Raw genomic sequence first — 15,223 nt, forward strand, 5'->3', positions numbered from 1 at the left:
GCATGTGTTTCTTTGTTATTTGATAAATTTAAAAATGATTAAGTCTATTTTCCAAGACAATTCATTCATGTACTTAATGTTTTCACATTCTTTAAAACATAAACAAAAATATTCTAGTCCATATAGTGGATAATTATAATAAAATTTAAAATAACCAGCAAATTAAAAATGCTGCTTCCATACAAGTAATTGTAATTGTAATAATGGTTAGAACAGGCAGATCAAGATATCTGTGAGCTAATGTTCACTAGTAATACCCAGCTGTGATGTGAATATGCAAAATGAGCAAAGTTGATAGAAAGCTGATTGGTACAAAAATAAATCCTATCTTCTGGCATGCCTAAACAAATAGTCTGTTAAAATTTCAAGCATCTGTAATGAATAGTTGCTGAAAAACTGTGATAGAAATTACCGTTACTGACAGATGAACAAACGGACAGTCATGAGACAGACAGACACACAAGGGTAAAACAGTATAACCCCTTCTCCTTTGGAGCGGAGGTATAAAAACATTGGTCTCACATAGGGTGGAAGTTTCACGCAATTATAAACGAAATTACTAATTAAACTCAGACAAAAGATTACAAACAGATTGAACATTTGAAGAAGAAAACAAAGCATAAAAGTTCTTCAAAATCTCGAGCCTCTCTTTTTCAATTTCCGGTCTCTGCTTTTTGATTGAAAGCTTCTCCTCCTCAATTTCAATGAGGCGCTGAGATCCGTAGCTGTACTCATTAAATGTTTGAGCTTTCCATTTTCCTTATAAACGGAAAATAAATCTTATCTCGATATAGAGTAATGCCAGAACATTTTGTTTAATCTTTTTAAAATCTTAATATTATAAACTAGAAATTTTTTATTTTTAATTAGGAAAAAGCTTTCTCTTTTCACATATGTAAGGCAAAATAGAATTGTGTTTCTGTTTTGTGTTTTTCTTATTTTCATACCTTTAGAAGTTGACGGTTCTGACAAAGAAGATTCTTCTGTGAGACAGTTCTGACAAAGAAGATTCTTCTGTGAAGTAAAAGGAAATTTTAAAGAAAACTAGCAAGAGGGAACTTGAGCTTGCAATCTTACAAATGATACACCTCGTTAAGAAAATATCATAATTCAAGTTATTAGAGATAACCAAAAAACTATAACTGTAATATTTATTGGCGAATAATGGCCATGGCTACACTACAATTTTGGATTACAGTATAAATTTCAATTATTTACTGGTTACATTTGCAACCAAGGTTACCGACCCATGAAAATAGGGCGATTATGGAAACCCAAATGGCAAATACATGTAATAGAAAATTTTCAGCAATTTACAATTTTTACTGGCTACATTTGAAACCAAGGTTACCGACCCATGTAAATAGGGCGATAATGGCAACCCAAATGGCTAATACATGTAAATGGAAATGCACATCAAAATGTCAAATATGCAAATGAATCAGAAATATGGGAATATACATATGAAACTGTTAAAGAACATACTAGCAAATAAAACATATCAAATTTGACACAAATAAGCAAATTGAAAATTAGAGTTGTAGCGAGCCCTGGGAACAGATGCTCACTAAATTCAGCTAAAGATTGCGCCATATGGACACGGAGTGTCCACTGCCATAAGGGCGGTAGCTGAACACAATTATTAAGATGCTAACTTATGATGTTTAAGAGTATATATTTACATTTTCAACTGTCTTTGTCTGTGATAACATTACAAATCAATTTTGAACCCTAAAACCGAATAACATCAAAAAATATGAGTGACACAAAATGGGCGTGTCTTATAGCAAAACCGAAAAACGGTATTGGCTGCACGGCGCGCGTAGTAATACATTGCATGTGCTAAATAAAAAAAGTAGTGGTTTTGAAATGTTTTCTTTTCGCACACAAAATGAATGAAAATTAAAATGAGCATGTAAAGGTTACCATTTAAAATAAAATTTATAGAAAAACATCTTAATATGCAATTTAAATATTTTATATAAACGGCTCGTCTGCTGATGAATAGATTTCTTATAATGATCGTCTGCTGATCACTTCATTTTTTATTTCGATCGAATGCAGCCACCATGAACGACGATATATCAGATGCGGTAAAATATGGCGATTTTGAAGTATTTAGTGGGGATAATTATGAAGCCCTCCTGCCAGAATTAAAATTAGAAGGTTTTGATTCTGATTTTGACAATTTTCTATCCGAAATGGTCGTTTCGGACTTCGATATAACATTAACCCAACAGGCATTTGCCGATTTGAAAAAAATCCGATGATCCCAGGTTGCCAGCCCCAGAAACGCCAACAAGTACTCGTTTTGCCAAGCTCTCCGACGACGAAATTAAAGGATTCAGGAACTCACACAATCAAAGGCTACAAAACAAAGCACCAAATGGGGTTTAAAGATTCTTACAGGTACGCTTCTTTTTTTTTTAAAAGTGAATATTAGTAAGCAGCAATTAAACGCAAACAAAAACAGCCCATATTATGCAGTTACAGTTTTTTCTCAAATAACTGTCAAAACATGGATATCATTGTGCGTTTTCTATTACAGATTGGCATATTGAAACGTTTGGAGTCCCTCTAGATCTGGCTGAGATTTGCGAGGAGGATCTGGCGAAAAAACTCAGTCGCTTTTACTGTGAAGCAAAACCCCAAAACCCGAAAAAGGAGCATACCTCCGAATATCATAAAAATACCATGAAAGCAATCAGAGCCGCCATAAAGAGGCATTTATCCGACATCGGTCGAAATATAGACATTGTAAACGATAAAGCATTCAAAACTGCAAATAAAAGTTTGACCGGTCTCATGAAGCATAGAATGGTCACTGGAACTTCTCGCCCTACAACTCATAAGGAGATCATTCACAAATCAGATTTACAGAAAATTTCTGCTTACCTGGAGAGTGCATATTCTTCTCCAGTCAATCTGCGACTTGCAATGTGGTACATCATCGCGATACATTTTGTGTCTCGTGGTCTTGAATTCCATCATCAGCTTCGGGTAGATTCCTTCGATTTCAAAGTTGACGAAGAAGGCTCCATATATGCTTGTTTGAAGCATGAAACAAAACAAAAAAACTATCAAGGTGGCATTCACAAACTTGAAGCACTGAACGACAAAAGAATGTATGAAACTGGAAACGAAACTTGTCCTGTGAAGATGTTGAAGTTCTTCTTGTCTAAAACGGACCCAAATGCGTCTCATCTTTTCAATAAATGCGTTAAAGATGCCATTTCTTACCCGAAAGATTGCAACATATGGTACACAGCCGATCCCATGAAAAAGCGATCATATGTTAATTTCCTTCCGGATATTTGCAAGGCCGCCGGGTGCAAACGTTACACAGCTCACTGTCTAAGAGCGACAGCAATTCAGGCCATGAACGACGCTGGATTTGAAGCAAGACACATCATGTACTTCTCCATGGGCATCGCAACGAAGCTTCCATACGTAGCTATAATCGTGAACTGTCTTCTACCCCAAAAAAAAGTGCGAGTGCAACTTTATCTACAATAACCACCGCAAGTGTCAAAATAAATGATCCATCTGAAGATTCATGTGTAATTTCCGGCCAACAATCACAGAATCTTCAAATCTTTCCCGTATAATTCTGAAAATTCCAACTTACCTGTCAAAAATGAACTTAATTGTTCCACCATGTCTGACTCGAGCATTAAATCTGGAGTTTTGAATAACTCCCGCTTTGAGAACTGTTCCATTACCATCAAGTACAATCTCGACTGAGGTGTAGATCGACCGCCTTACCGCGCAGGAGGAAAGTACCTTCCGCTATCACGAAATAAACACTCTAGTTATTTACTATTTTGCAACTACACACATTTTTTTTAAAAATCAAATGATATTTGATTTGATATTTTGTTGTATCGACTTAATAAATTTGCAAATTTGACTCTTCAATACATGTCTGTGAGTTTTCATGTACAACACACGTGTGATGCAAGTGTCAAATGACGTATTCCTGGGGCGCCAGTGGGGTTTGCATGATTATACGAATTAAAACAACGGTAAAAATGTTATAATTATTAGATCTTTAATCGTGCACATTAGAAATAATATAAATATAAGTAATAAGGAATCATTCTTTGAATATTATGAGGTGATAATTTCGGTCGGAGCGTGGTCAAATCTATCATAAAGCCCTTCGGGCTTTATTTGATTTGACCACGCCCCGACCGAAATTATCACCTCATAATACTCAAAGAATGATTCCTTATTCCTTTTATAATCTTAGAATTTAGAATGTTTAATTTATGACTAGTATTTAGCTAGAATTAAGTGTATGTCATGGCCATTACATAATTATGACAAAGGGTACTAGTAAACTCCTACACCTGACGAAATAAACCTCTTCAAAGCTTTCTTCAAGGTTTTAAGGAAAATTTCATTGCCTTTTTCAGTCAAATGCACCCCATCTCCCTTGAATAAGCTTTTGTCGGATGGAGTAATCTTTTGATAGCGAATGTAACCCCCTTGGTGTGCTAAAAGTTTTGTAGCAACAAAGCTATTTACTCGCACCCGTGTCTAATTGAGAGCATTGTTGTCTCTAGCATTACGCCATTTCAGTCTTGGAAGTATTTGCGACCAAATGAATTTTGTTCTTGGCAACAGTGGAGAAAGTGCATCTAAAGATTGCTCCATTTTTTGCGCAATTCGCTAGACTTAATCTGACCAATATCATTACCACCACAATGAAATACCAGAATATGTGGAGGGTCTTCATACCGTAACAATTGCCTGAATTTGGGGAGGAGATGTCACCATCTCATGCCGCCTTTTCCCTGCTACCATATGTTAGCTTCCATTGGAGAAAAATCAAGATTGGACCCCCCATTCAACCTAGCATGACTAAATGCTTGCCAAATAATTGAGGATCCAACAATCCACACTTTAACAACTTCTGAAAGAATATATATATATAGATATATACAAACATACAAACATAAAAACACATTCAAAATACTCAGTAAACAACTCAACATTTCTGTGCACTACAATATGAACAGACAAGATATAAAAACGTCAAGTAAGCCGCCAGAAAAAGGGGCAACAGTTCAAGTCTTCATTCATGAAGTAACTTTGAGGTTATATGTATATAGCGCTTATAAGCTCTTGACTCCCAACGCCCAAGTTCTTTAATTTGACCATCGGAAATGCCATTGATAGAGGCTGTTGTGGCGCCACCTATCCTTAAGGAATGCGATTTGTATTTTTTAATATCTACATCAATACATGACAGAGATTTCTTTAAAATGGCATTAAATTGGTAACGAGTTAGTGGTGATCTATCAAAATGACAGAAGAAAGGGCCTTCCATTTTAGGACGCAGCATTGAGTACTGCTTCAACAACTTTACTGGACATTCCTTACCCTCTACTGCAGGCAAAATCAATACAACTCCCCTACCAAGTTGATCTGTTTTTGAATGGGCCACATAAATTTAACAGCTGAATTGTCCTGAAAAATTGGATGCTGGAGACATCCATTGCATGGGAACTACTGCCTTTCTTGCTATCCAACACTAACCCACTCACCCTGAATAGACCAAAATATGAACACGAAAAAACGGCCGAAAATAATTTAACTTCATACAAGGAGCTGCAAACAACTGGAAGTACATTTATTAACCTTTCCAATAAAGCAGGTGTAATGGGAAGTCGAACATCAGTGGTACTTATTAATCTTGACATGCCTGACAACAGCTTTTTGACAACAAAATTTTGGGTGGGGTCTCGTGTGCATTGAAGTTTACATTTAAAACTAATGCCAGACAGACAGGTTCTTACAGATGCAGATGACAAACCTCTTACAGAACAGCTAACAATGAATTGTATGATATGTTGATCAGGAGGAGGCCATACTAAAGGTAACCCACTGGAGACCCTAAAACGGTCAAATTCAACTAAACCTGTCTCATAAGCCAGCCTAGTATTTGGTGCAATAGAACCTTGAATTAATCTGTTAAACTCAGCCTGGAAATGATGGTTAGGAAAGAATCTGGTATTGGTGTTGGTTCCAAGTCTGCCTGGGGTACAAGGGTCCGAAAACGCTGAAACTGACAACGAGACAATGCATCAGCAACTTCATTATGAACACCTAAAATATGACAAGCCTTAAATTGAATAGCAATTAACATGGATTGCAGTACTAAAGGGCGAATCAAACCCATGACACGCTTTGACTTTGATGATTTTTTGTTCAAAATTGCAACTTAGGCCTCATTGTCCACTCGAAAAACATTTTTTTTGCTAGTTAATTGATTCCCCCAAGCATGGATTGCCAAGACAATTGGTACAAGCTTAAGGAATGTTATGTCCCTCATTGCTTCTGTACTAGCCCATTCAGTAGGCCACTTAAAAATCAACCAATGATTTCTAAAGAAAGCACCACAACCCAAATCTAAATTCCCTGCACTGTCTGTAAAAAGCTGTAAATGTTCATCATCTACCCAGTCAATCTGGGGAAAATAATAGCAGCCGTTGAATAAATCTAAAAATGTAAGCCATACTCTTAAATCATCCTTAACCGCTACTGAAACCCAATAAAGTGATGTGGTTTATAACAACGCCTTGCATGACATCATAAATACGTCTAGTAAATGCTCTAGCTGTCGGAATGGCCCTTAAACAAAAATTAAGTAATCCTGCAAGAGCCTGAAATTCCTTCAAAGTAGCCTTCTTCCTTGCCAGAAAACAAATTATTAAATTCTTTAAACTATACAGCTTATCTACTGGAATTTTTATTTTCATTTCTACTGAATCTAATTCAAAACCTGAAAATATTGGGGAAGTTGTAGGCCACACTGTCTTATCATCAGCTAAAGGGATACCTAACTCCCTACAAAGCTCCACAAATGTTAACATGAGTTCATTGCATGCATTGTCGCCTGCCTTACCTGCAAACAAAAAATCATCCAAATAATGCACCACAGATTCTTGGCCAGATTGCTTCCTTAGTAACCATTCTAAACAAGTTGAAAACTCTTCAAAAAGACTACAAGACACTGAGCATCCCATAGGCAGGCACTTGTCAAAGAAAAACATATCATTTAATCTAAAACCTAAAAGTTCAAAATCTGATGGGTGAATAGGAAGCAACCTAAATGCAGATTTGAGGTCAATTTTACCCATCAGTGCTCCTGTACCCAATAAACTTAGCAACTTAACAGCATCATCCAGCGAGGAGTAATTGACTGAATAAAATGACTTGTCAATAAATGAATTTACACTAGAATTGGCAGGAAAAGATAAGTGATGAATCAACCTGAATGAACCATCTTTCTTTGGAACTAAACCTATGGGTGAAAGACGTAAATTAGGAAAAGGTCTTGATCTAAATGGTCCTGCAACTCTTCCAGCATGAATTTCTTTAAAAACTTTCTCAACAATCTGAAGCTCATTTTCTCTAGCAGACTTTAAGTTGGAACAATTAGTAGCAACCCTTGGACCAGTGTAATTGAGTTTAAATCCTTCAACAAATCCCCTAATTAAAAATTCAGCACTCCTCTTATCATAATAAGAATTTTGTAAGTAATCTGCAAGGACTTGCACATTAATTGGGGGAAAACCTAGGCCCTGCAGCTCTGGGTACATAAGGGAATCTGGCTCTGTGTGGTTGAGTTGGTCTTGGAGAAGGAACCTGGCTTCTGTACGGTGATGGGGATCTGTGACCTGAAAAATCCCTAGCAACAGGTTGATAATTAGAAGACCCCACACACATAACTGATGGATGAGGCCCACTACAATTCAAACATTTATGTAAATATTGACACTGTTGTTTTACACACACCCCATAATTGTTAAAATCATAACATTTTAGAAAACGTCCTCCTGTTAAAGGCTTTTGCACGGGGTTAGCTGAAGGAATCATATACATAAGCCAGAGCTCTTGGTCTACGACTTCCCATGATGCACTAGGATTTTTAGCCATTCTCATCCTAAATTGCTCATCATAAAATTTCCACCCTATTCCTGCACACCTTGTAGCCCCTAGCTTTATAGTGTGGATGTATTTCAACAATCCTAAAAAACTTTCAGGGTGAACAACAGAATATATGGATGAAAAAATCAAGAATGCATCTGTCCACTGCTGTACATTTGTAATCTTAACTGAGGCCCGCTTACGTTTAATGACCAATTGACCATTTGATATTGTAAAGGTTTGCTTACTATCCATCGGGATCGGATTGGATAGTAGCTGACCTAAATCAATAAAATCTCCTTTAACTATTTTTTGTTTTACCAATTCTGAAACATTTGCCCCCAAACTGTCATAAATACTGGCAACTTCATTACCTGCTGTACTGCCTTGGATAGACGATCCAGGACCATTGACAGAGGCAGAATCCAAACTTGGAGTGCAGACAGCATCAGTAGCCTCATTGGTAGCTGATTCACTGTTTGACACGGCATTAATGTTGTCCTCTACAGCTGGAAAAGGATCTGCGGTCGATCTACCGGTATGTCTCCTCTTAGTACTTTGGGCTGGTTGCCGCTCGGCGCTGACAGACGCAGCAGGTCTCTTTCGAGCAGGTTTCCCCCTTGGCATTCTCTCTTATTTATCTGAAACTAACTTCTAACTATGAGAAAAAAACAATGTAGCTTGAAAATTAATTACTGAAAATGTATTATTCATGCCCACTATAAATTTCAAACATGTGGCCGATTAACACTGTTTAAAATCGTGCATCATCAAACGCAATAAATAAACAATGGAGAAACTAAAGCTATAAGATATTGGTCAAATACTTCTCTTTTTAAAATTTTACGATAGAATGACTTAAATTTAACAATAAAGAATTAAAATAAACAGATTTCAAACTGGATAAGCGATTTCTCGTCTGCTTCACTTCGTCGATGAAAAGGAAAAGGAAGTGCAGTGGGGTTGACTAATTGACGAAGTAGCTATTGGGGTATGCTAATCACCCCAAAAAACCCAAATAATGGTCTCTCCAATAGAGCGATTTAATTCTTTAGCAATTAAATCGAATTATCTTAGAAATAAACAGCATTGAGAAAAGTTCATTGATGATTTTTTCACATTGCTGTATATTACTTATATTAACATTTGAGAATGGCAAATCCATCAGAATCATTAACATAATGATGATCTTACAATAATTGTAATGGTGGCAATATTGAAATTATTTCAATATTGCCACCATCATGTGTGTGCAATACATGCAATCATTGACATGATTGCACAAACCTGGAACACGGGGAAAGACAGACGGACAAGGAGATTCCTATTTACCCCCCCCCCCCCCCAAATCTTTGTTTGCAAGGGGTATAATCATATTTGCAGTGTGTATAATTATATCAATCTGATTAAAATCAGATCTGCGATCCCCTCCGACTAATTTGATGTTGCCACACAAGAGATCTTTGTGTAGCGACATTGAATTTGTTGGAGCGGATCACAGATCTGATTTTAATCAGATTGATAATTATATTTGCTTAAACTAACAATTATAAGCATTTTGATAAATTTTGCACTTTTCTTGGGCAGAATGACCAATTTCAGTTTAATACCAGTAGTTCAAAATGTTGAATTGTTTAAAGAATACTAAACATAGGATATATACTAACCTTCAGATTGAGAGACAACTGGCACATCACTATTAGTGTCTAGATTTTCAAGTTCTTCAGCTGGAACAAAAACAAATGTTGTTCTTTATTTATTTATTTAGTCATACTTTTAACCCGAGGCCTCTGGGTTACATTAATGCTATTTTTTTTTATTTACAATGCAGAAAAAAGACAATAAACCCAACCTTTGCAGTTAATGAAAATAGCCATGTAAAGCTCTTTGATGGATGAAACCTTGAATAATCTAAGTCATGACAGCAGTAATAAGTTGTTTTTCTCCTTCATTATTAATCACTTACTCCTATGGTATAATAATGCAACTCCATATCTTAGAAGACTGATCATGTAGAACAGACAGACAAAGAGATGGACAGAGTGCTTCCAAAAAGATCCCCCTTCATATGTGGGGGTATAACTCTAAGTCATGACAGCAGTAATAAGTTGTTTTTCTCCTTCATTATTAATCACTTACTCCTATGGTATAATAATGCAACTCCATATCTTAGAAGACTGATCATGTAGAACAGACAGACAAAGAGATGGACAGAGTGCTTCCAAAAAGATCCCCCTTCATATGTGGGGGTATAACTACTGTAACCATTCATAGTGATAAACCAACATGATCAATGATAGCAAAGTATCATGGCAACTTATAATCTTACCCTCAGTGACAATAAATGGCTGTATCTCAAGGCAACTTGGTTTTTGGGACATCTGAAGGGAAGACCTGACTTCACTGGTGTCCACCCCATCCTTAATTCCAGATATGGCTGACTGAGGAATCAACTGCAATATCTAAAATTTTCATGGAGTTGAAAGTACATATTTCCTTACTATAGTCTGACAATTTACAATTCATTCCATAAAGAAAAAGGAGTTAAAAATAAAGCATCTTGTCAGAAACATTTGAAAAAAAAATCATTTTCATTTCATCTTCATTTTCTTGTAAAGCAAATGATTCATAATTAATAACAATTTTATAAACAATATCATTTAGATTTAAATTGGATTGATGTTGGAGACAAAACAAGGGAGAAATAAAACAGCATGCAAACATAACAGTTATATTAGTTGATACTAGAACTTGGAGACCTACCTTAAAACACTACTTGAAAACATATGCAGTAGTGATGGGATTTGAACCCATTATCTCCTAAGACAGTTATATACATTTAGGGTACATAAAAGGACAGACAAGGACTAACACGGAACAACACATGTTCACAGAGATTGTCAGTAAGCATCAATACTGGTTAGTTCATACTTACCCACAATGATCTGTCTTCTCAGACATTTACAAATTTCAAGTATTCATTCACTAAATGACAAAACCTTAGCATGTAGCTAAATATTAATTTATATCATATTGTCAGTTATACCCACAACATAATACCATTTGGGCTTTTGTATGCTAAATCAATGGACCAGTACACACAATAACAGCTTGTCTTTGTATGTAACACCATGGATATCTTCAACTTGAAGTTTATCATTTCATTGTTACGGACCTACCTTAATTTCCTTGTAAGGATCACATGTAACAAATTAACATATGAATACAACAGTATGAAATACTTCTTGAAGGTTTGGCATGCCCTTTAACACTGTAAAGATAAAAAGCAGACATTCCAGATGCTATCAAAACGTAGTTCTCGAAAGAAGACAGCAGTCATGAACTGAAGAGACAAAACATTGGCAGAATTGTGAAGGTCAAGAATTACCCCATCAACCTTCGATGGCCTGGATGGACTTCAAGGTTCATTTTGAATACTGCACAGAACTGAACAAATGAAACAGACTTCAATGAAGAAGAGATGTTTATAAAACACTTATGTCCCCTTCCTTGGAAACATCTGCAAAGAAAATGGCTGGAAACAATAAATAATTGAAACTTTTCTATGACCAAGGGGTATAAATTGCTAGATCATACCCATACCTGTTAACCTTTCAAAGCTGCTATGTGGGAGAATCTCCCCCTTACCAACTTGGCTAAGGGGGAGATTTTGCGTAAACGACGTTTTTTCACGTGAAATGCAAATATATATTAAAAATACTGTTAGATACCTTGTTTTACCATTGTAATTAATGCATTTGCAATCATTTTAAATTTTATCATTTCTATGACTACCAGTGTGCAATTACAACTTGTGTTGCTGTACATGTTCAGAAAACTATTATTTTGTTTGCATGGTACAATACAAGAAGTCAATAGTGTCACTTTTTATATTATTATAAGTCTTCTTATTGTTCAGTATTGAACCATCACTGCATAGAATCATAGATTTTTAATTCACAAAACAACATGTATTTCTCCAGCATTTTTAAAAAATGATCTCTGTTGTAATGTCTATAGCATATCCCTGTAATTCATAGTACCGTTACTATAAACTTTAAAAACTCTTGTGAAATGCTTTTACACTTTTTCCTCGAGCTTCACTTTTATCGGTAGCTTGTATAAACACTCTGTTCCAAACTCACTTTGATTTTTACCTACCGTGCTGGCCAGATAGAATCAGTCACGACTCACTGCACGTGGCTTGGGTGCTTTACCTGTGCACCTGTTAAGTGACACCACTGGCTGTTATTGTTTTCTTTGGTGTTACAGAGTAAAATCAAGATGTTTTAAGCTTTCATTTAATTTTTTTATAAGGCCTATGCATAACAAAATACATAACTGATTTAAGTCAAAACCGGAAGTAATCGTAAAAAGTAAACTGGACTATAACATGTCATACTATGATCATGGTAGACAGTACTTTTTTGATATATTCAAGCTATACAGCAGCAGTTTGAGCTCAAAATCAGAGAAAAACCCCCAGTGGTTGTTGAAATTTGCATGTAAAGATTCAGAATGGATTCCCTGGTACAGGGGAAGACAAATACGATTGCGGGAGAAATTTGTCTCCCGCGCGGGAGATATGTTGGATGCGGGAGATGTTAGATTTTTGGGCCGTTTTGCGGGAGTCTCCCGCGCAATGCGGGAGGGTTAACAGGTATGCATACCCAAAATAGCAGTTGACTTAGATATCATTATGATAAACCTGTATACTAAATTTCATTTCAATATGTGCATCTTCTGCAAAGAAAATGAAAGGAAACTGTAAATAATTGGAACTTTTCTAAGGTCAAGGGGCATAACTCTGTCAAAAATTACTCGTTCGTACCCAATGATAAACCTGTATACCAAATTTCATATCAATATGTTCATCCTTTGCGAAGAAAATAAATGGAAACTGTTGGTGGACTGACCGACCAAAAGACAGTAGCAAAGCAATATGCCCTCCCTTCTTCGATTGGGGGCATAATTAGTCAGTGCCTTGGCTAATTGCTTTGCACGGACAAATATTGAAGGACTTTATAAGTCTGAACTGAGGACAAGGCAGAGAAAACCTGGTGAGTCACTGTTGGAACTAGGGCAGGCGATTAGAAAGTTGGTTACCCTTGTGTACCCTAAAGCACCAAAGGAAGTTCTTGATACACTAGCTATGGACAGTTTCCTAAACCCGTTGACAAAGTTTGAAGTTTGTCTTAAAATTCTGCGTGCCCGGCCAGTTTTCTTTGACGGAACATTACAGATAACTGTGGAATTCGATGCTTGCATGAAAGCTAAAGTAAAGAGGACAGGGAAATTAAATAAGGCAAAATTGTCACTGAAACCCTGTGTAAACAAGATGATGGCAGAGATGCAGAAATCAGGGAACTTAAGTCTAAAATTCAGCAGTTAAAGCAGCAGGGAAATTTGGGTAGAGTTTGCAGACAGACAATAAGAGATGACATCATTTGTTTTAATTGCAATCAAAAGGACACATTAGCCACAAATGTCAACAGCGAGTGACACAAGAGAAGACAAATAATGAACGTCAGCTTAGTAAAGAGAATGATAAAGAGTGCACACAACCTAATTGCCAGGTGAGGAGTGGATGCTAGACATCAATTGTCTCTGGATTTTACATTCTAACAAATGTTAATGGAAAAGATGCCAATTTCATTGGCCACTATACGGCTTCAGTTACAATAGTCTTACAAAACATGATGCTATACCATCGACAAATCAACCGATATTACAAACCGGCATACTTAGGATTCCCTTCAACAGATGGTAAAACATTACAGACCAAAGGATCAGCAGTGTCTAAATTTAGAGAGCGATAAAATTTGATAAAACATGAAGCAGTTGTTGCAGCAATAAGAGGACAGGGTATCCTAGGGCTAGATTTAATGGTTGAACATGAATGCACTCTAAACCTCATGTCAATGACCCTTGTTTAATGGATGAATTTGTACTATTGGAGCAAAATGTGCAATGTTGCATGGTTTCTATCCAAGAAATTTCAGTAATACCGGGCAGAAGTGAGTGGATCATCTTTGGTAAGGTGATACCCTCAGAATGCATTCTGTATGGAATTTAAGAACCATCCATGAATTTCAAAAAAGAAGAATTGATGATGAGTAGATCCACTGTATCCACAGCTCCTAGCAACACAGTTCCTTTGAGGCTGATAAATCACAATGAAGATCTCTTAGTGGTATAAAAAAGGAAGTATTGCCAGAATATTTGAGCTGAAAAGAACCACAACACCTGCAGACAGCGGTGAGTCAACAGAAAACACAAAGCTACCTGACACATTCAAACTCTTTTGGACAATACTGATGGTCTTTCACCAGAACAAAGAAAGCAAGCAAGTTCGTTTCTGCTTAAGCATGCAAATCTTTTAGCTGAACAGGGTGCTGATCAAGGTCACACAAACTTGATAAAACATAAAATTGATACTGTAGATGCAAAGCCTATATGCCAACAACCCAAGAAACATTCCATGATGTGCCATCAGGAGGACATCTTGGTAGACAGAAAACTCTTGCAAAAAAAAAAGCAAAGCTTCTACTGGCCTGTCATGAACAAAGATGTTAGAAGATGGTGTGCATTCTGTCAACATTGCGCCAAAAGAAAGAAATACAGTAAACTCCTTGTGCGCCTATGCAAGTTACCAGAGCAGGAGATCCAGGAGAAAGAGTTGCGATTGACATCTTAGGTCCTATTCCTACATCAACCAGAGGGAATAAAAACTATCTGGTAATTCAAGACTACTTCACTAAATGGGCCGAAACTAATCCACTTCCGCACATGGAGGCCAAGACAGTAGCGTAAGCCTTCATAAACAATTACGTTACCAAATACAGCCCACCTAGAACTCTCCATACTGACCAAGGGCGCAAGTGTGAATCAAAATTATTCAAACAAATGGGATATACTGAGAATCAACAAGACTCACACAACCCCATACCATCCACAATCTGATGGCATGGTGGAGCGCATGAACTGCCCAATTGAAACAAGATGTCCAATGCTCACTAGTGATACCCCTGCTCTGATGTGAATGTGCAATATAAGCAAAGTCGTCATTTAACAGGAAGTTGATGTCAGATTGGTACAACAAGATATCTGTGAGCCAATGCTCACTAGTGATACCCCCGCTCTGATGTGAATATGCAAAATAAGCAAAGTCGTCATTTAACAGAAAGCTGGCATCCGATTGGTACAGAAATATATCCCACAATATGGCATGCCTAAACAAAAAGTGTGTTAAAATTTGAAGCATCTGCGATAAATAGCTGCTGAG

General features: G+C 36.6%; 2 protein-coding genes across 2 annotated transcripts; both read right to left on the bottom strand.

Annotated features, from left to right (window-relative positions):
* Positions 1-559: 559 nt before the first annotated feature.
* Positions 560-13,680, bottom strand: LOC128177953 (uncharacterized). The gene is made up of 5 exons (XM_052844891.1): positions 13,675-13,680; positions 10,269-10,400; positions 9,606-9,672; positions 948-983; positions 560-759 (listed from the first exon to the last, which is right to left on the bottom strand). Exons 1-5 carry the CDS (start codon positions 13,678-13,680, stop codon positions 560-562), a joined length of 441 nt encoding a protein of 146 aa, XP_052700851.1.
* On the bottom strand, positions 5,421-8,565 carry LOC128160665 (uncharacterized). The gene is made up of 2 exons (XM_052824035.1): positions 8,313-8,565; positions 5,421-6,073 (listed from the first exon to the last, which is right to left on the bottom strand). The coding sequence occupies exons 1-2, from the start codon at positions 8,563-8,565 to the stop codon at positions 5,421-5,423; spliced, it is 906 nt and encodes a 301-aa protein (XP_052679995.1).
* Positions 13,681-15,223: the final 1,543 nt, after the last annotated feature.

This window comes from Crassostrea angulata, chromosome 1, assembly GCF_025612915.1.
Source record: "Crassostrea angulata isolate pt1a10 chromosome 1, ASM2561291v2, whole genome shotgun sequence".
Lineage (NCBI taxonomy): Eukaryota > Metazoa > Mollusca > Bivalvia > Ostreida > Ostreidae > Magallana > Magallana angulata.